Source organism: Manacus vitellinus, unplaced genomic scaffold (genome assembly GCF_001715985.3).
Source record: "Manacus vitellinus isolate BGI_N305 unplaced genomic scaffold, ASM171598v3 scaffold_6_pilon, whole genome shotgun sequence".
Classification (NCBI taxonomy): Eukaryota; Metazoa; Chordata; class Aves; order Passeriformes; family Pipridae; genus Manacus; species Manacus vitellinus.
Window position 1 is genome coordinate 13,458,278 of NW_021940750.1, and position 22,843 is coordinate 13,481,120.

The following is a 22,843-nucleotide window of genomic DNA, read 5'->3' on the forward strand; positions in this document are numbered from 1 at the left end:
AAATCTATGCCTTTTCATTTGAATTTAGACAGCTAATTCTTTTCAAGTTTATCTGACCAGGGTTCTAGACATTTCTTCTAATTATTTGCAAGCTTAGAAGACCAGCTAGATGGCAGCAGTTCCAAACCTACTCGTTTCTTCTCTCAAGACTTGTGAGGTTAGCAGCAGAATACAGGTAAAAAAAGACTGGAAAATATGATGACAGAAGTTAGCTATGTGGTCAAAAACGTACTCCCTGACTGATTTCTAACGAATCTTTTTTTTTGTTGTTTAATAGCCTTACATTTTGTACCTAGCAGAAGTTTAATTTCTTATGAGACATTGTTTTCCTGGTTAATTTGCAGAAATACCCATAATCATTACAACAGTGTTCAGACATTTCTAGGGCATTAATTACACATAACTCAGAGTGTTCAAAACTTGTGTCGTTAACGAACCTGTTCCGATTTATAACAGAAGTGACCAAATTCCATTTCACTTGATGGTTCTAGATTTGGTAACTGTTGGAGCTGGTGCTAAACAGATCTAAATGATCATATGGTACTACACAGATGACCCATTCTCTCAATTCCCAGTGTGAAATTAAATAAAAAGCTTCATATAAAGCCTTTTAAATTACAGGGAAAAAAACCCCAGATGTAAAATTTGAATGCAATCAGCTAAGTTTGAATGGGAATATTTTCCTAAAGCCAAGCATCTTTTTACAAAATGGGTATTTCCAAGAGATTTTCAGTTATTTCAGCTTGCAGTAACTAAAATAATCTCAATTACTACGGTAGCTTTTATCTCTCTTATAAGCACTACTCTGAGGATTTCAGACTGTTACAAGTGTCATTAATAATGCAAAAATCTTATTCTACAATGAATACAGTACATTCATTCAATGCCAGCTTTTCTGGTAAGATGAGGACAAAAACGAAGAGCAGCAGGCATTTTCAGAAGATGAAGGCTGTACCTTCTGCCAGGATTTCTTTTCTAGCTTACCAGTTTAAAAAAAGAAAAAGTGGCATCTTTTTTTCCTTTTTTTTTTTTTCATTCTCAAAGCATATTAGAACATTCTAAAAATTTTAAGAAAACAGCTATGAAGGAAAAGGGTAACCTACTTATTTTTGTAAGAGAATACTGTGCATATATTGCATATAGTGAATACAGAACGAAGTAGTGTCACCCTTCTAGTGACAGCATACTGAAAGCTGAGACTCAATCTACAAGTAGATTCTAATGTACCAAGACATGCTTTTTGAAAGCCTCTATATTGAAAATCAGAAAACTAACTAACACAAATGTAATTCTAATCAGACAAATCTCTGAATTGTTCAAAAAAAGCTCTTAATGTAGAATTTATAAAAAACAGATGTCTTGAAAATAGTGCATTCTCATTTTCCCAGGCCTTTGCATTCTCATCTTCATAGGCCTTTAGCCACAGAATCACAGGTAAAAAGAAATGTTATTTGATAACAGATTGCTAAATTCTAGATTGTGTTTGAGGCACAGCTATGTGCGTATAGATGTAAAACTCACTTTTTCCTCTATTTTGAAACCTCAAGCATACATTCTTTAGGTTTCAGTATACTATTCAAATGATCAATCTGGAAGGGAAAATAGGAATATGTAAAATGCTGATATGAATGAAATTCAGATATACACTTCTGAATGCTGGTGCACATGCAAAACTTCCTACATTGGGTAGAAGAAACAAGTTTTTCTGTTTCCCAGGACAAAGCAGTCTATTCTCCACTATAGCTACAACCCCAGGTGCTTAATTCCAACATTCACATTCTGCTGATGCTACATAAAATGAAGAAAATTATACCTCTTCTTTGGATTTTATTTTCACGAGCATGTTCACAATCAGCTCAGTAATTTTGTACAACCAGGGAAGAATATTACTATTTTAATCCTGATCAGCTTGTCATTTGGTCCAGTTCCACTGCTTTCACTCCTGTAACAACTGAAATACAGGTAGAAAGTACTGCAGGACTGTGTAGTAATATTACAAAAGAGGAAAAAAAGTAAGTCAGAAAGGCAGAAATGCAACACTTCTTCCTGCACAGAAACTGAAAGAACGCATCTCCACTGAACTGGAAGGAAAAAGAACACAGAAGACTGGATCTCCTGTAAAAGTTGCTGAATGTAGCCTTTTCAGTTTCTCTTGGGAAGATTTCAGCTTTGGGCAGTATCTCAGCATTTGTGCTTCATGGCAAGCTGAAAAAGACAGAAAAAATTAATTAAAGAAATATCACATGTAATGATAGCTATATCAAGCTAATGTGGCCAGTCTGATTGAGAAGAGTTTGTAAACCAAATTCTTCAAAAGATGTCTGAAATGCCTAACTCCTCTGCAAACAGATAGGCAGTCATTCCCTTTACTGTGACGCATAAGCAAAGCTGCTGTGCTGAGGAGGCAGGATTTATCTGCTTTCAGACAGCTGTGTTTCCCAGTGTTCCATTATTTTTCTATCTGTGAGGAAGGCTAGAGCAAGACACCAGAAACAAAGACATGCTTAAAAGAATGGTAATTTTGACCTAAGGATCTTGATTGTTAACTACAATCAGAAATTCTGTGCAAGTAATTGAAAACACCTATTCAGGAGGTGCCACTACATAATGATGAAAAACAAAGAACTGATTGCCCTTCCACCTCTGTGATTACCTAGTATTTCCATTTCAAATAATTTAAAAAATGGACTTAATTTAGGAATGAGAGAAAGAAGGAAGATGAAGTGAGTTAAATCCTGTATAAAATCTGTAGACAAACCGACTTTGCAAAGCAAGTAGAGAGCTTAGGTGTAGGTTCCATGTAACAAAAAATTGCTATCTGTAGATAATAGCATGCTAACAAAGCTGAATGAGTGAACCCTCTAGGGAGTTACCTAGAAAACCGAACTGGTAGAGGAAGTTAAAATGCCCTCATTTGCTGTTTCAACCGGTGAAATGCTAAAAAAATTACTCCGATGCCATGCATCTTCCACCAGTCTCCATTATGTGTTTTGTATCTTAAAATAACCTGTCATATAGCTGAAGTAGAATCATGGAATTATACCATCACTCAGCTTGGGAAAGACCTCTAAGATCAGTGAGTCCAATTATTAACCTAACACTTCCAAGTCCACCACTAAACCATGTCTCTAAGTGCCATCTACGTGCGTTTTAAACACCTCCAAGGATGGAGACCGTCACCTCCCTAGACAGCCTGTTACACTGTTTGACAACCCTTTTGCTCAAGAAACATTTCCTAATATCCAATCTAAACCTCCCCTGGAACAACTTGAGGTCATTTCCTCTTGTCCTGTCATTTGGGAGAACATACTAACCCCCACCTCGTCACAACCTCCTTTTGGGTAGCTGTAGGGAACAACAAGGTCTCCCCTGAGCCTCCATTTCTCCAGACTAAACAACCCCAGCTCCCTCAGCTGCTCCTTGTGCTCCAGATTCTTCACCAGTTTCATTGCCCTTTTCTGAACACACTCCAGCACATCAATGTCTTTCTTGTCATGAGGGGCCCAAAGCCGAATGCAGGATTCAGGGTGTGGCCTCACCAGGACTGAGTAGAGAGAGAGTCACTGCCCTGGTCCTGCTGGCCACACTGTTTCTGATACGGGCCAGGATGACATTGGCTGTCTTGGCCACCTGGGTGCACTGTTGGCTCATGTCCAGCCAGCTGTCAACCAGCACCCCCAGATCCTTTTCTGCCAGGCAGCTTTCCAGCCACTCTTGCCCAGGCCTGTAGCGCTGTAGGGGATCATTGTGACCCAGGTGCAGGACCCAGAACTGTGCCTTATTGAATCTCATACTGCTGGCCTTGGCCCATCAATTCTGCCTGTCCAGATCCCTCTGCATTTCCTTTCTACCCTCCAGCAGATAACACTCTTGCTCAGTTTAGTGTCATCTGCAAACTGACAGAGGGTGAACTCCATTCCCTCATCCAGATTGTTGATAATTATATTAAACAGAACTGGTCCCAATACTGAGCCTGGGGGACACCACTAGTGACCAGCTGCCAGCTGGGTTTAACTCCATTCACCACCACTCTCCGAGCCTGGTCATCCAGATAGTTTTTAACCCAGTGCACCCATTCAAGCCATGGGAATCGAGTTTCTCCAGGAGAATGTGTCAAAGGCTTTACTAAAGCCCAGGAAGACAACATCCACAGCCTTTCCCTCATCCACTAAGCATGCTGCCTTGTCATAGATGGAGATCAGGTTGGTCAAGCAGGACCTGCCTTTCATGAACCAGCCTTTCACGAAGCCTGTTCCCCCAGTTGTCCCACATGTGTGGCACGGTGTGTGATGATATGCTCCATAACCTTTCCCTGGCCTCCAGGTCTACAGGACAGACTTGTAGTTCCTTAGACCCTCCTTCAGGCTCTTCTTGAAGATGAGTCTCACATACAGTTTTTGCAGAGTTTTATTTCTAATTATGGTACAGTACAATCTTTCCAAGATGGTATTTTTATTACAATATAGCATCATTTAATTCTGAGATTTTTAAAATAAGATTTTCCTAACAAAATCAATTGAAAAAAGATTGTTTCTCAGCATGTCTCCATCTGTTGATGTTCTGCATATGTGGAAGATGAAAGAGCACACACAAATAAAACCTATTCAAATTTCAATCAAGATTCATAGCAGCCCAAATATCAGAAGCATTTTTCAATGAAGCAGCACTCTATACTTTACTCTAAAGCAGCAAACCCTTTGCCTCCTTTCCTAAAAGACTGGTACCTGCTATTTACAGTTGGTTTGCTAAGTTGGCATAGTTATCATCACTGCAGGGAGGTGGGGGGATGAGGAAAGCTGGTGGGTCTTAGATGGAAGAGTTCAACAGCAGGTTTGTACCGTACCATACTCTAAATGGACCACAAAGTAGAGGATTATCCCAGGAAATATTAAAATAAGTTGCTTTGTGAAATTTTAAAGACAGACACTTGTACATCAAGTACAAGAACTGCAAGATACCAATCCAGGAATTTTAGTGTTAATGCAGCAGGCCAAGAATGTTTTGACACAAGCAGGATAAAGTCTGATGCCTGTGCTAAGCAGCAAAACTATCAAACTTGCATGCTGCAAGAGTTGCTCGTGTTCAGAAAACTTTTACCTTTTTTAAAAAGCATTGAAAGTATGCTGTGAATGTGCTGTACAGCCACCAAATGGAACGTTGAGGATGACTAGAAGTTCTGGCACAAACATGGAAGCTCGGCATGTTTTTTCATTTGCATAAAGTACTATCAATATCTTCCATCAAAAGTAGGAAATGTACATCCATTCCCCAGAGAACAATTCCTTAAAATCCTCATAAATAAGATATCCATACATAAAAAGATACATTTTCAGAAACAGGTAGTCATAGACCTATGTTGCTTATCAAAGGGGATTAGCAACAATTTCACTGTACTGCTGCACAAAATATGAGGAATAGTACCAAACAGTAGTGGGAAGATGGATTTGAAATATGCCTCAGGAAGGTGAAGACAGGTAGTTTCAATTCAAGTGGAAATGCAGCAAATCTCATATCTAGGCACAAAGGAATGTATTAACTAGAAATTTGCCAGGTGAGAAACTGTCAAGGAAAACAGCAAGCTGTTTCTAAACAGTGACTGAATGAATTCTTTCTCTTCTCAAAACAGTGTGTGACTCTAACCTACTGAGAATCTTATCCTGACAAAATCTTACCTTATGTGCAGTTTCTGCAAACTGCTGAGCACTGTTTTTCAGCTCCTCTGTCTTTTCTTCTGCACGACCTAGCCTTTCACCACGCTCATTCAAGGCCTGGCTTGCCTTCTGTACTGCACTTGTCACACTGTCTGCTGCGGAATGGAGTATGCTGTTTCCTGCAACATCAAAAGAAATCATCAGAGAACTCAAGTATATATATGCTTGTATTAAATACAATTAATTTAATAATGTTCTACAGATGATGCGCCATCTGCTAACTTACGATCTAGCTGCATTTTGGATAATGGGAGAAATTGCTGTTTTCTCACTCAAACTGTATTATTAGTAAATTATAAACAAGTACCACAAAGCAACATAATACCTAGGGAATATATGGAAAAAGTCGACATAACTTAGGTATGCATTATCTTTTAAGCCTTATGCTCATACATCATTTCATCAGGAAGCTATTCTACTAGATCAATGAAATTGTTCACAAGTGCACACAGTTTCTTCACAACACAGATTAACTTTCTTTGGAAGTTGCACTGTTTCTCTAGAGAATATGAGTGACACTGCAGGACTTGTCTGTATGAAATCAATATTTTTTTTCATTATTATAATTATTTTAATAATATTTCATTTACAAGTTAACCCCAGACACTACCACTACTGTTATTTTATGCTGTTTAAACCTATCTACCTTTAGCCCATGGACCACTGGTCATGTTTCCTACGACAATATACTTTACTTAAATGTTTGTATTTCAAGGCCCATCAAGGTTCAATATTTTCTAAATTAAACTTTAGCTTTACCATTCAAATTAACTTTGCAGTTTCTCTGTTTCTTCTTCTACTGCTACACAGTGTAGCAGTTTTTTCAAGTTTTCAACAGAACTGCATTTCTCCTCCACATTTATCCTTTCAGTACAAACTGAAAACTCCTTAGAAAAAGTTACATGTTATTAGTATGAACTGGTATACATTAAAATACATGTAGGACAAAAAAATTAAAATTAAGTTATTGTGACTTATCCTTTAATCTTTCCAGTGAAAGGACTAGTGAAAATTAAGCTTTTCACAATATAGTAGCTACCTGGTGTCTTTCAGAAGCTTTAAAACTTAATCTAACTTACAAGGGATTTGTTACCTGGAAATTTGTTGTCTAGACATACAGAAAGGCACTGCAAGAGCCAGAAACTCAATACAGATAACAGTATTAAACACTAGACACATTGTTGCTGTCAGTTTTCTAAACAGCTTTAAATATTGTAATAGCACAGAGCCTTTAGAATGATAGAATCATCAAGGTTGGAAGAGACCTTCAAGATCATCAAGTCCAATCATCAGACCAGCACTACCACCGTAACTCCTAAACCACGTCACTCATTGCCAGATCCAGACACCTTTTAAACACCTCCAGGGATGGTGACTTCACCACCTCCCTGGGCAACCTATTCCAATGCCTGACTACTCTAACAGTGAAAACATTTTTTCTAATATCTCATCTGAATCTCCTCTGTCTCACTTAAGGTCATTTCCTTTGGTCCTCTCACCATAGGCACGGCACCTCCTTTCAGGAGGTTTGTTCAACTTCCTTGCCAGCCTGGCAGTAAAAGAAGCAGAAAAGGCCCTAGCTCTGTGTAAGCCCTGTTTAGCAATAACAAAAACATTTCTACATTATCAACTCTATGTTCAGCATAAATCCAAAACACAGCTCCATAGTAGCCACCGTGAAGAAAATTACCTCTATCCCAGTCAAAACCAGCACACAGTTTCATTAGAAAAAAGAACAAAAGACCCATTCAGACCCATTTTACAAATAATAATCCTTTCCTTAGAAACAGCAAACAAACAATGAATAGTGAAACTGAAGGTTGCCCTAAGTAGCCTGTGGAATAACAGTACAAGCTGCACATGCAGGAATTCCTGAGATAAAGAAAATTGCCTTAAAACTTTATTAAACTAAAACACAACCAGTATTAAACTATGCAGGTGAGGGAGGGACTCAAGAACCTACACACAGTGACTCACAGATGATGAGTCAATCTGAAAAATACCAATAAAAAAGCACCCTGACTTCATATATACCAATACTGTCACTTTTTTCACACCAGCAATTAAAAATAATGGATGTATAGGATGTGGAGCAGCTACAGGTTTGGAGTTTTTTTCTATTGTTGCATGGAACAAAGAGGCTGGATTTAGCAAAGGAATATAACAGCTGGCATTAATGTTGAGGAGATTAATATCTAACAATACTGTGAGCTGGAACTTTGCAGAAACAGAAATTAATTTTTTCAAGTGGTCTGTCTTCAGACACTGAGGAGTTTGATAATAAAACTAAACAACTTAATATACTGTTCACTTTCTTACTTTAAAATTTTTCAGTCAACTGCTATTTTGTTTGTAATTTGGTTGTTTAAAGGCAGGTTTTTTAGGAGATTACTTTGGCTTCTGTTCAGGCAGCTTTTCCAATAAACACATGTTCTGGGCAACACTGCACTGGAAATAGTTTCCCTTTTTTGGTGGTGTGATCTAACAGCTTTAGCCTCTTGTACAGTGTTAGTTTTCCAGGATAAGATTTTTCAAAGCTCCCAACACTGAATTAACTGTTGTTGCTTTACAAGACCAAAAAGCTTTTGCTGAATTCAAAAGAAGTAGGTTACATGGAGAGCCTTAAAAAACTAAGCATTTTTCTAAGTCTTAAAATGTGCTGGGAAGTAGAATTTAACACATTTCTGATCTTCTGTCAATGTCAATAGGAAACAGAACAAAAATATTCTCTATACTCCTGAAAATATTTGTGGATTTGTGGCCAAAGATTGGTATCTATTTCTTCACACTATTTTCAGCAGAGAAGAAGAAACTTGAAAGTATGGCACAATGATAGTAATTGTTTTTCTCTCCAGTTAACACAACACTGTGTTCTCCACAGGTAAGATATGCTGTATTTTCCTATGGGCAGTGACTTGATATTCTGAGACTGTTCTGAAGAACTGCTTTTGGACAATCTTTTCCAGTGAAATGTCCATAAAACAATAAAAAAAATCCATTCTAATCTATGAGCAACAGAGAAACCCACATGTCAGTAGTCCATGGAATTTCATCAGTGTATTTCTAGAGCATGTGTAGGTGGTTGCTGGTATGACTGACTATGCCTCATCCTTATATTAGTATCACTGCAAGAATAGCAACACTTTTACTGGATGTATTAGACAATCATTCCTATGAATAAATCATCTACAACCTGCAAAACTTTTAAGCTGTTTTTCAGGAGGTAACTACTGTGATTCAAAATATCCTGAGAACTTTTCTCTATGTTCATGGAATTTTTATGGATTTCAGTAATCTCTCACGGTATCCTTCTGGACAAAATGTCCAGCACACAGCTGGATAAACACGTCATGCAATGGATGAGCAACTGGCTCACAAGTCAGGTGCAAAGGGTAATAGTGAACGGGGTAACATCAGGCTAGTGATCTATCACTAGTGGGGTTCCTCAGGGCTCCATTTTCAATGTCTTCATAAATGACTTTGATGTAGGACTTGAATGTATACTAAGTAAATTTGCAGACGGTATTAAATTGGGAGAAGCTGTTGATTCACTTGAAAGCAGAGAGGCCCTGCAGAAAGACCTAGCCATCACCAACCATATGTTTAACAAAAACAAGTGCTGGATTCTGCATCTGGGGTGGGGCAACTGTGGATGTATGTGCAGACTGGGGAACAAGATGTGCAGAGGAGCATTGTGGAAAGGTCCTGGTCAATGTCAAGTTAAATCTGAGCCAGTGGTGCCCTGTTTGCCAGGAGGGACAGCCATGTCCTGGGAGCATCAGGCAAAGCATCACCAGCCAGTCGAGGGAGGGGACTGTCCCGCTTTGCTCAGCACTGGGGCGGCCTCACGTTCAATATTGTGTGCAGTGTTGGAAACCACAATATAAGAAAGACATTAGGCTATTAGAGAAAGGAGGGCAACAAAGATGAAGGGCCTTGAGGGGAAGCCATATGAGAAGTGGTTGAGGTAATTTGGTCTGTTCAGCCTCCAGGAGACTGAGGGGAGATCTCATTGCGGTCTACAACTTCCTCATAAGGGGAAGCAAAGGGGCAGGCACTGATCTCTTCTTTGCGGTGATCAGTGACAGAATAGCATGAAGCTGTATCAGGAGAGATTTAGGTTGGATATTAGAAAAAGGTTGTTCCCCCAGAGGGTGGCTGGGCACTGGAACAGGCTTCCCAGGGAAATAGTAACAGCACCAAGCCTGACAGAGTTCAGGAAGCACTTGTACAACACTCTCAGGCAGTTGGTGTGACTCTAGGGGATGGTCCCATGCAGGGCCAGGAGCTGGACTTTGATGATCCTTGTGGGTCTGCTTCCAACTCAGGATATTCTACAATTCTAGCTGTATCAGAGTGTCCTAGTTATACAGGCCAGTTTATGTGGGTATAACCAAACCTGTGTATTCCGCACCCTTTATGTAATTTCTGATGGACTGTTAATAAATGGATTGTTTGCAGCAGCTGCCCAGGGCACACCTGACACCTCAGGTTACAAGTTGGGCAGGGGAGTGTTTCATTGTCTTCACACCAATGACCCAGCTGTGATAAATCCTCTTCAGGGGGGAATTAGCACCTTCACACCCAACCTGAGGTGTCATCTCTGCTAATGGGCCATACTGGACTGGTATAATAGGCAAATGCAATGTCCTAGACCATCAAAGACTCCAAAAATATCCCACGACTCATAGAGTTAAACCACCCATTGTGAAACTCCCTGCCCTGCGGGAGGTATTGGGCATTCCCACCTGAACCTGAGTATACATAATCTTGGAGTTTTGGGACTTCTGGTACCACTCATTGGATCCAGAGGAGGACCAGAACTTCAACAGGACTGCGACTGCCACTCTCGACAAGACTGCAATCCTTACTTTAATAGAACTGTGGCCATCATCTGCACCAACAGGTTTCCTTTTCCTTTTACTTTGCCTCCAGGGGGACCACGTGGTGCTCAGCACAGGGGCCAATGAACACTGCTCTGTTCTTGTCCCAAGGTGCGGAGTTATACATCTGTCTTCGGTGATTAAAACCAGTTTTTCTCTGTATCACTGTATTTATTATAGTCTTTTTAGTAAATTGTAACTCTGACTTGAATCTCTCTTGAGCTGTTTTTTTTTCTCCTGTTGGTTTACTTTTAAAGCACACAGAGGGTCTTTCATCCCATGAAATCAGGTGACATTGCTTTAGTACTTTTATGCACTGTGAAAAGTACACACTTTAGCCACCATACCTAATACCTGAAAGATATAGGAGTACTATAAGCAGTCAAGCATGCAAAGAAACTAATTGGTCTCTAGAGATATCATTACTTAGATTGCATGATTTGTTTTATCACACATTCATAAAAGGTTCATCGCATTCTCTACTAGCCATATCAAATATATTTCAGTTCAACCTGTACATTAATGAAAAGACTCTACAGTGACTGATTTTTTTAATTGTACATGCATTAATAAAATATTTAGCAGCTACCTACTTCTGAGAAGGAAATAAACGAATTAGCTTTGATAATTAAGAAGCTCCATCTATGACCTGATTTTTTTTTTTTTTAATTTTTGGAAATTAGATATTTATGGATCCCACTTAAATGCATAGAACTGGATCTGTGTCACTGAATAAACGTTAAAAGCTTTATGACAATCAGTTTAAGTTCATTAACAAAACCATCTACATCACAAGGTATTATTCTATCTGCCTACACAAACTATTTACTCTTGGATATACTGGTATCAGTAACAATTTAACAGAAGTTTGGTTGTAAATACAAAGAATGGCGTTTTTCTCATTCGCATTCTGTGTTTTGTTAATTGCCTGTGCACTCATCACTTAAGAACCAAAAGCACCAAATAATTAAAATATCAATTCAAAACTAAAAGACTCTAGGGAGAAGACAAAGGTGTGGGAAATTAAGAATAAACATATCCTTGTGAAAGAAGGAAGTATCAAGATGCTTTTTCTAATTGGAAAAGCAGTCTGAAGAAGGGAAAAAGTTATATAGTATAGCACTATTTATCTTCCCAAGTTACTTTAAAACATTGAAAAAAACAGTTTAAATTGACAAATCTGAAAAAAAAAGAACTAAAAAGGGAAGAGACGAACATAAATTCTGGATTTCCTGATAAATAATAGTGGAAAAAACCCTAAGACTGTATGTCTAATTACAGGTAGAAATTAATTTTACTTTCTAGGTTAGCTCACCAGTTTTCAAAAACGGAGGTGACCAATACAGAATTCAAAGGGGAATTTTGAAAACAAAACACATTTTTAATTTCCATCTAAAATTAATGATGACTGGTGGTGGCACTTCACACATTCACAAGCTGCCTCTCCTTGTTGAGCACATTTGTTTTGTTAAAATCATCATTACCAGAGAGCTACAGTTCCTAGACTAAAACAAGCCCAAGGCTTTCCATCACTTCTGTAACATAAGAGCTGATTCTAAAGATCCACAGGACAAACACGTTCTTCCCCTCCTTCTTCATCCCTCTCACCACCTTGCCAACTGAATGTTAGCCATGCTTTCAGATGCTTTGGTGCTATGCTGACAGCCTCATTTAAGAGCTCTTTTGAATAAAAGAAGGCCTGCTAAAAAGATCCAAACAGAAAAAAGATTTCTGACCTCTCAAACAACCATGAGAAAGCCTTATTAAACAGCTCAAGATAATAAGTAGAAGATTACAAAAACAGTACTTCTGTGATTGTAATCCTATAAGATAATATCCTCTTACAATTTAATGAATTCCCATATCATATGAATGGAATGTTCTCTAGATAATTTCGATATTTAAATTATCATCCAGAAAGGATGATTAAATGATCTGAAAGACTGAACATTCATTAAAAGTAGAATCTTTACTGGATTTATTAATTTAGTTATAACTTTGAATACTTGAACCTGATCATCAACTTCTCAATTTATCTTTTGAGGATAACTTCCCAACTTAAATTTGAACCATAAAATCTAGAAGTCTCCTAGCTCAGCCTGGACAGAAGGATTTCAGTGGACTTTCACCTTCTTTGAAAGTAAACAAAATGCTTCTATAGGTCTTTGCACCTGAATCTGTAAAGTTTATGGCCTTCAAAAGAAGCATTAGTTACCAAGTCTGGTAACTGCTATGATACAGGTGGTATATATTCTGCACTTAATTTTGCTTTTACCAATCATGCAACATTAAGAGTCGCTGTACGCTCAAGTGACAGATCAACGGTTCCACCTTTGTAAAAATCTGATTCTGTGCAGGAAAGTAACACATGTTTCAGAGTAAGAAGTGATTAAAATTATGACTGGACTAGTTTCCTCTGTATTGATAGTAGGCAATTTCTTCTAATGCAGCTGGATCTTTTAATATCCAGACTTCTAGATTAAAAATTCATCTAATCTGATATTTTGTCCAAAGCACATAAGACAGAAAAAAAGAAAAAAAAAGCAGTAGATTTTAATCACTCTTTAAATCTCAGATTTGGCTCCATACTTTTCAGTCTTCCTGATTTGCAACATCTGAAACAAAGCCTATAATAATCATTCTAGTAATATAGAATATTTTATACTGCAGCATGTTCTAATATAACAGTTTGTCACTTCATTGCTTCTGAATGTTATTTACATCTGCATACATTTATTTTTATATATCTGCAATCTTGTACTTTTAAGGCCAAAAAAAGGCAAATTTATCATACCTCACTCTCATATGAAGAAAAAGTATATTTTATTACTGCTATGATTTAAGTAATACCTATACCCTGGGAGTTAAACAGATGCTTCCAAGTTATTTCTAACAATAACAAACAATACCTTGTGAATCATAACATTATACTTTTAAAAAGGTCCTACCAATTATAGAGCATGTAGGAGGCAAAACAATAAATCTAATTGTTCAACACCTTCATCAGCAAGCAACAAAACCAGATAAGCCTTATTGACAACAGAGACCAGTTTCTTCCTGTGCTCTCATTAGCCATGTCAGCTCCTTAGATTTACATGGTACATTTTAAGTGGGGAAAAAATAAAAATCAGCCTAGTGGGTAACAGTTCACTTTTTGTTTTAGCCTTGGGTTTGTCCTATTTACCATAAAGAAAGTTAAAAAAGAAAGCTACATGCTCTTTCTGTATTGACTAACTGAAAAATGTATCTATATTTCAGATTCCTGCAGCCTATGCAGCCATTCCACATGTGGACAGTTAGTTATCCAGGTCTTGCAAATAATAGTCACAGCTGCACTCAGAAGAGGCTGCAAAGTCTACCTGAGGACTTGAGTAAGTGCTCTGATTTCAAGACTGTTATGACTAGATTATGGATAGTATTCTACCTATTAGCAGAATTACACTTGACTTGTCTGCATGAGCATTTTCGCAACTTTGTGAAAATGTTCTAAATAAGAAACTGATGGAATAAAATTTCTCCACTTTTGCACCATTACCACGGATGAACCATGTAGAGCAATCATAGGTGCTCAAGAACCAAATAACTTTGAGCTGAAGTTCACTAAAGGAGAGTCAGCTGTGGTCCCGGAAGGGCGATAAGGGAAGTCTGAAAAGATACTACTGACCTTAATTCATCAGGAATGGAAGGATATGCTACTAAAAACCTGCCTAGGTCAGACCAGCAATGACTTTCCTAAATGGTAGCCCTGAGTCAACACTCGGGAGAACTTTACCCTGTGTACTTTCCTGTCCAAATCTATAGCTAGCTTTAAAACATTATTTTAGCACTAGCCCTTTAAAGAAGGAAAGAGGGAAGAAGAAAATGAAGTAAGAATAGTGTTTATACAGGTGTGCAAATGGAGGATATGTACTGGTAATGAAGACAAATTTCTAACAGAATGAAGAGATGAGACAAATGCCACTACAAAATCTGTTCATAGCCTGATGGTCTTTCAGTAGCTTTGATCAGCTTCTAACCTTCAATAATGGGAAAGTTAAGTGATCTTGGGAATTATCATTTCAGACTTGATTCCTCCCTGGGAATCAGCACAATGTGTCCATACCAAGTCTCTTCTCCTCTCAAGATGTTTTACAGCTGCACAGATGCAATGCAATAAAGTCTACAGCAAGTTAAGGTAATGTAGATACAATCTGGTTTGCGTTTTATGAGTGAGTTTAAATACTGTGAAGAGAAAGACAGAAAATCAATAAACTATCTACTTAGAAAATTACTATCATGCCACAGTGGGCATTCTGAAACAATCCTTTTATAAGTAATTCTGAACAGCAAAAAATCCAACACTGGTGTACAACATCATCAAGACTACATACTGTGTTTTATTTCTTAGCATTTTATATTACACAATAATTCTAATGCATGAATATCAAAATATCAATTCATTGCAACTAAATTTTTATGGATTATTTTTCAAATGGTTAAGTAGCCTGGAAGAAATTTTTTCTCTTTATCTGCTACTTAGACTGATGGTCTACAATTTTGTATTTTAAATTCACCTCTTCTGTGTTAGAAATCTAAACAGTTTAGAAACCTGGAAAGGTCAGCCATATTCAAAGGTAGGTTGAATTGTGAAAACATAAGTCAGGAGGAAAACAACTTTTTCTCAGTTTTGTTTGCCCCTCTACTATTGAAAGGAGGCAGTTTGAGTGGTTTTTCCCACTGAGTTTTTAAAACCACTACAGTTCAGAAGACCAAAAATGTCAACACTAATGAAATTTCTGCTATTTATGACAGACTACAACATACTAAGTTTAGAATGATATTTGTAATGGAAACAATGCTGGACAACAAGTATAAGAGAATTCATATTTTCTATTTACTTCATTCAGATGTATAGTAATGTCATTTCCTTATGACTTTGATAAGGACTGATAATGAAAATAACATATAGAGGACTTTTATCCAAAAGATCAAGAAGTGATTTATTAGATAGGTCAAGTCCTATCCTTTCTGACAGACACTGGAAAGAATAAAAATTAAAAAGATAACAAAAAGATAACTCTGAAAAAAATGTCCAGCAATTCATTAAGCACCAGATACTTGTGAGCAATGCAATTCAAATGAGCTAGTGGCTGTGTGAATTACAAACAAGATGAGGTCAAATTACTGGAGAACTGTAATTAAGAAAAACCTATTATTTAATGCTTCATTTGAGTTTTCTTGTCTCACGCAGCCTAAGAATTTATTCCAAATTTATTCACAAGGGTCTAAGAAGGTCAGAAATATTGCAAATGGATCTGGATTCACACAAGTGTGTTCCATAGAGGTATTTTGAATAGTTATTACTATTGATGCACCACTGGTATTCACTTTCCAGACTGGGAAAAATGCTGCATTAAATGAAGTAACAGTAAACTAAACAGGAAACATAACAAATACTGGGTTGCAGGAACAGAAAAGGAGGATTTTAGTTTTTGAAACAGCTGGGCATTCAGGTGGTGAATTCTCCCTTTTAGATATTTCTTTTGCTATCATCCAAGGCTGTTTTTTCTTTTTTTCCTTTTTTAAAAGAAACAGAGAAGCAATTCTGCTTTACATTTCTAATAGTTCTGAGGTCATTATGAAGATGGACAATCACCTTTCCACATCAGAAATCAACTAGATCAAAGAAAGTTTGATACAGGACGAAGAACTCTGGCTGGTCTTGCATGGTTACACACAAAGGTGACCAGAAGATAACTTTCACCAATCAATTAATGCACAGTAGCACAAAACAGAACTAGCATCCATCTCATTTTAAGCAAGAACTGATGAATTCCAAAATGCTGTAAAATATATATTTGAAACCAAACCTATGTTTTATCCATACAGAAACATATCTGTATATGTATAAAAATATTGAGTATGTGTAAATCAGACTTATACTTTCAAAATCTATTAAAAACACTGAACTAATTAAGCTAGGCAAAGTGAAATAGTAGAAGATACCTCAGTAAAACAAATCAGGGTAAAACTGGTAGTAAATAGCTTTGCCACCATGATCATAAATTACAATCAAGACAAATTTCACCTCTAGGTAAGAAGCACCTCAGTAAGTCCTTGAGGTGGGGTTACAGACTAACAAACTGAATATGTCATAACTCAGGTGTGCTTAGACCAATCAATCAGTAAAGAAGGGAAACATTAACTTTTCCTCAGCTTACTTATCAGCAACTTTCTTTAGAGAAGCACAGCAAGTATCAGCTACCTGCAGTGAACATTTGAAACATGTTGCAAACTTCTTATCAATAGAATCATTAGTTTATGAGTCCAAGCAGTTGTAGTTCATCTTAACTACAGTAACTTTATAACTGGAGGATGTGATCTCTAGCATTCATTCACTGTAAAGCAACATGGGACCCGGGCAAGTTTTCCTTGCCATAGGTATCACTGTGACACTGTGTTGCCTCCTGGAATCAGATTCATAGCATGAATGACATGCAGAAACTGACTCCTCTATTAAGTTTATTTTTACAGGCAGTTTGCTTTCATCCACAAAAGCACTTTTTCAAGCAGAACTCTAATGCACCAAATCTGACAGTGCAGTAACTTTCAAGCCACAATTAACAATACATTCAGTTTAAATGCAATTTGCTAGGAAAAAAATTACCATGGCAGAAACACAGTGAAAACACACAAATGCATGGCTCAAAGGTGCTGGAATGCACTACAAATAGGACAGCAGTTCATTAGAACTGCATTATAAACCAACTGTATTTTATTTACAGAGGAGAGAAGTAAATAGAATTGCCACAAGGGAGCAGACTAGGGGTCTGGCTGGCTGCATGCATTAACACCTTCTCAAAGGGACTGCAACAGGCAAACTAGAGTTAACTACAGGAAGTCATCATCTAAGCCTCAATAATTACTAGTTTGTTTATCAGAAGGACAAGAGAATAACAGATTACTTCGAATCTTTACTCATTAAAAAAATTATTATAGTCATATATTTAGATAGTTAATATTTTAAGCTTTGCTTTTTTTTTTTTACATAAGCAACACACTGAAGCAAGGATTTTCATACGATAATGGTTTATTGTCTTTAAAAAAAAATGTTATCTATAGCTTTTTAAGCCAACTATATTCACATACTTTGGTTTCTTCTAGGCTTCAACATCACTATATGGTATCAACATTCCTGCCTTCCTGCCTCCAAACCACAGTATTGAAGTTTAAAGTTTAGTCAAAATTACTCAAAATAGAAATTAATAAATAATGTCTGGAGAATATATAGCACAAGGATTATGAATGGACAGGTCACAAATGTCTTTCAGAAAACTTTTCTTCTCCCGTTAATGTTCCTAAATACTGGCATTGATGCCAGGACAGGATATTACTGTATATTGCATATTGGCTATAAATTAAGGAAATATCTAATTAGGATCAATTTCATATTACCATAACCTTTACTTGCTTTCCAAACTGAGGAATTTACTTAAACTTGAAAACTTTAAATTCTAATCTAATACATTTGTAAATTAACGCTAACTTAGGTAATATTTTCAATAATAATATTTATACTTAATGAAAGTCTAACCAACCAGGAACTTTCAGAATCAGTAATTACAACAAAGCACAGAACTCCAATTTGGCTCTGTAAACATCAAAATCAAACAACTTGATGCAAAAAAAAAATTCCCCCTACTATGGCAAACAGCAACACTCTGCATCTTGACGGTAATGCCTCACTTAGACCTTCATTCTTCAGAAAAGGCAAGCAAATATGCTGCTTAATGCTTTCTACATTATCTTGTCTCAGTTGTACATATCAAAAAAGGAACCAACCTTTACAAAGTCCCTTCTCATTTTATGTACCCCTACAGATTTTACAACAACATAATGTACTTTTTTTCTTACAAGATTCCCATTTTAGAAAGTTAATTTAGAGCTCTGATTATATGCAATATCTCTATGGAAAAAGCATTTAACTATTGTCATCCATTGTGATCTTAACACATGGCTTTTATGCTTAAGATACCTAAAAGGTTTTTATACTTAAGATAACTAAAATACAACCAGTTAAAAAAAAAATTGCAAAGCAGAATAATCTTGACATGAATATGCAGGGCACAAAAGCAAGCATTTGAAATGCTCTTTAGCAGCAGAAAATTAATTTCTAATATTTCAACCTCTAGACTGACAAAACCTTTTTTTTTTTGGTCAAATTCACTTGCATCAGAATTAATTTACAAGTGAAAGTCTGTAAGAATAGTATGTTCAATAATACACTTTTTTCAATGTCTATCAGGTAAGAACTGAAATGAACAACCAACTACCAGGTATTTGACAGTACAGAGGGGAGCAATTGTCTTTCTTCCCATCCAAACTCATAGAATCACAGAATGGCCTGGGTTGGAAGTGACATTAAGGATCATCTAGTTTCAACTCCCCTGCCACAAAGAGCAATGCTGCCCACTAGATCAGGATGCTCAAAGCAATTTCTAACGCAATTTTTCGTTCATCTCCTTTAGTCAGTCATTAATCTTGTTCAGTACGGTAAACACCACTGTATGCTTACCAGGTCTCATATGTAGTAAGCCAAAATAAGTCAACACTGTATGGGAAAAGTACTCATTACCATTCTTGCACTGGCAATACATTCTTGGAGGAAAAAAAAATGTTCCATTAATAACTCCTGCTAACTGTCCTATAGAAAAGGTTACAGAGGCAAAGATGTCATCAAAGAACATTTTGATTAATTCAGCAGAACAACTATTAAAAACCAAAGCATATAGGTAGGACAAAGCTTAAAAGCAAATGCATTTCTAATATGTATCTAAAGGTGGCAGTAACTGTTTGTTCTTTATTATAGGCCCAGAATTAATCTTTGAAGAGCTTCAAATGCTGTATCTCAAGGTTCTATCCAGAACTGAGAGTCAAATCCATCCTCAATGCCAGCTGAATGTTATGTCAAAAATCAAGTTGTTCTAATGAACACAACCTCTAAAGTGACAGAATTTCTGTACACCGGCCATCTCCAACTTTGTTTTTTATATTACTGACATAAAAGCAACACAACCTGATTAACATGGCCACCAAACAACAACATAACACAAAGATACTCCAAATTAGACATATTCCAGTATCAGAATCTAGATGTTAAAAAGATACAAAAGAGGAAAATATTTTCTACCTCAGTCAAAAAAGCCCTCTAGCCCCAAATGCCTTTCTTTCCTCTGTAATATAACATCCATAATGCACATAAAACTATGGAGAGAGCTCACCTAAATTCTAAACAAAAGACAAGTTTGAAATATTTGTACAAGACATTAGTGGGAGGAATCTTACTTGACTTAAAGTGAAGTTGTTCTTTGTTCTCAGAATTAGCACCCACGCCTTCAATTGGTTCTCATTATTGCTGTAATTACTGATGTCTTAATCAAGTTACAGAAAACAGTCTAGCCTATTTAACTTTGCAGACATTATCCTTACAAGATACTCAAATGAAAATAAGGCAAAAAATGATTTTGAAGAAGAAGAATCAGGGGCAGGACTGGTCCTCTGGTCCATAGGGGGAAGTGTGTGTGTGTGTGTGTGTGTGTGTGTGTGTGTGTGAGGAGGTAAAAGGAGGAAGGACATGAAGAAGACCTGCAGTTCCACAAGAACACCCTTATTTACTTCCAGCTAAGCACTTCCTGCAGAAATGGGAGCAGCATGAATTTCACTTTCTTCACTCTTACCCTTTAGGAAGGAATAAGGCTCGATAAGATAAGTAAGCTTGCAAACAAACCCTTTAAGTTCTTTCATCTTCAGTTCCACTTGGGAAGAAGTGTTCTTTGGTGGCATCTTTTTTATTTTTGAAAATATGCATTAGCTACAAGATATACATTACATATACGATATGCATATCTATATAGTTACTTACACAAGCATGTGGGTGTATGCACATATATATATATTCTAAAAATTTATTTTTTTCAAATTTTGTACAGTATCTGGAGTTAAACTGGCTAACTATCCAAAAAAACCCAAAACACTACTTTTCACATCCCCCAGAAAGTTCACAAGAATATTACTTAAAACATAAATGCTACCTTGGTAGAGGGGATGAAGTGACAAGCCTCTTCTGAAATCTGACCACACTAAGATTTAAATACGATTTCAATATACTGCTTTGACTGGTTAGCCAAATACCCCAACAGTTTTAAAACTTTTACACCTTCTCTGTTCTTCACAGTTGGAATAAAAATTTGTTTTTATCAGTGAGCCTCCAAACTCTAAAAGAGAAGTGTAAGCTGAATTCAGATTTCGTTTAATTGTTGTTTCTTTCCCCCAGGAGACATCAGTTATAAATATAGAGAGCCCTACTCGTTTGTTTTTTTTTTCTGGTAATTCACCTCTCATAAATCTAGAATACATACCTGTACATTATTAGCAGAACTATTATTTCGTGGAGAGACCTTTATATGTTCTTTTTCTTTGTTATTTTGTCTTAAATCCCTCTCCTCTAAAACATCAAAGGTAAACTTGAAGAACAGGGAAGCCATATCCAGTTTGATGCTTTCATTTTAGCTGGCAGTGATGTTACAGATAACTTTGTCAATCATCATTTTCTTTTAGTGACTTCTCAAACTAAGAAAAAATGTACAAAATTTCTTGTAAGCTTCCTCTCATTCTTTCCTTTTCTACATTAATAGGATTTTCCTTGTTTCCTTTATGGTGTGGTGGTGAGGACGGAAGAGCACTGATGGGAGAAGATATACTCTACAATTTTTCCATTTCATATGGAAAGTCTCGTGTTTGTCATCTGTTTGCTAATGTTCACTGACATCCTTCCTGTGAATAAGTTGTTACTAAGACCACCACACATTTCACCTCTGAACTTGCATTATTTTCCTAAGCTTGACCTGTTCAAAACTGAGTTCCTGATTCAACTGACCCAGTTATTAACTTTATCCTAAGCAAGTGTCATCACAATGAAAAAAAAATTTGCACTGAGGTTCGCAAACATCTGCTTAACTTCTGCTTTTTTAACACACTAGACCTACCACATTCTCCCTTTTACAACTTCCTAGATAAAATGAGAGTATTCAGTAATCCTCTGATACCAGATGGTGACCATTCCCAAATTCCTTTCATGTCATTCTGACTGCACAGATATGGTCTGTGTGTGTGCAACACAGTACAGAGTGTGGACATGGTACAGGGACTAATAAATCTCCTCATGGATACAGTGCTTCTTGCTGTTCTTCACACTGCCAACTTCTTCCTCACACTGGGAATTACACTCTCTGTGGGTAGGTTTAAATTTGACAGAAACTGTAACAACTGTAAACCAAGTAATAGTTGATCCTAAATTTCAGTCACTTGCTGTGTGTCAGCTTCACTGAGCCAACTCAAAACCCATTTAGTTCAAAACCTGCAATATCGAGTGGCTTTTTATGGAAAATACAGTGAAATGTGTTGTTGATCTCAAATTCATCCTCGCTGGAGAAAGTAAGGTCCAACTGTAGCTAAGCAAATCAAAGAACATATACCTGAGAACATAGCTTGACTTAAGAAACTGTCGTGGTTTAAGTCCAACTGGAAATTAAGCACTGTGCAGCCATTCGCTCAACTCTTCTCTCTCTCTGCCACCCCAGCAGAATGGGGAGGAGAATCAAAGTAAAAAGTTGTAGTTTGAGTAATCAAAAGAAAAGTAAAATACAGTAATAATGGTAAATAATAATAATAATAATGAAAATAAAAAGGGAAAGAAAAAAACAATCAAACATGATGCACAATACAATCGCTCACCAGCTGCTGACCAACGCCAGACTCCACTTCCCAAACCTAGACTGACCCCCTTCCAGGCAACTCCCCCTGGTTTATATACTGGGCATGATGTCCTATGGTATGGAATATCCCTATGGTCAGTTTGGGGCACCTGTCCCAGGCGTGCTCCCTCACAGCTCTTGCATACCTCCTCGTTGGCAGAGCATGAGACAAGAAAAAAAAGTCCTTGACTTAGGATAAACACAACTTAGCAAACAGCAAAACATCAGTGTGTTAACAACACTGTTCTCATTCCAAATCCAAAACACAGAACTGTAACAGCTGCTGAGAAGAAATCTATTCTAGCTGAAACCAGTACACAAAGGTAATAAAACTCTAAACTGAATGATTTCTGTCAAGATGAAAGTAAATTCCAAAACACCCATAAGAAGTTTAGTAATAAGCACTTTTTCACAACCTGTGAGGAACCAGTAACGCAGAAGAGGGTTTTAGTAGATG

At 37.0% G+C, this 22,843-nt stretch overlaps 1 protein-coding gene across 1 annotated transcript in view; it reads right to left on the minus strand.

The window, feature by feature from the left end:
* Positions 1 to 266: 266 nt before the first annotated feature.
* Positions 267 to 22,843, minus strand: part of STXBP6 (syntaxin binding protein 6) — a 65,616-nt gene continuing 43,039 nt past the window's right edge. The window contains exons 4-5 of the mRNA XM_018083025.2: positions 5,673 to 5,830; positions 267 to 2,205 (exon numbers count right to left, since the gene is read on the minus strand). Of these exons, the coding sequence (XP_017938514.1) occupies positions 2,182 to 2,205; positions 5,673 to 5,830 (182 nt within the window). The 3' untranslated portion in view covers positions 267 to 2,181. The remainder of the gene's footprint in view (positions 2,206 to 5,672; positions 5,831 to 22,843) is intronic.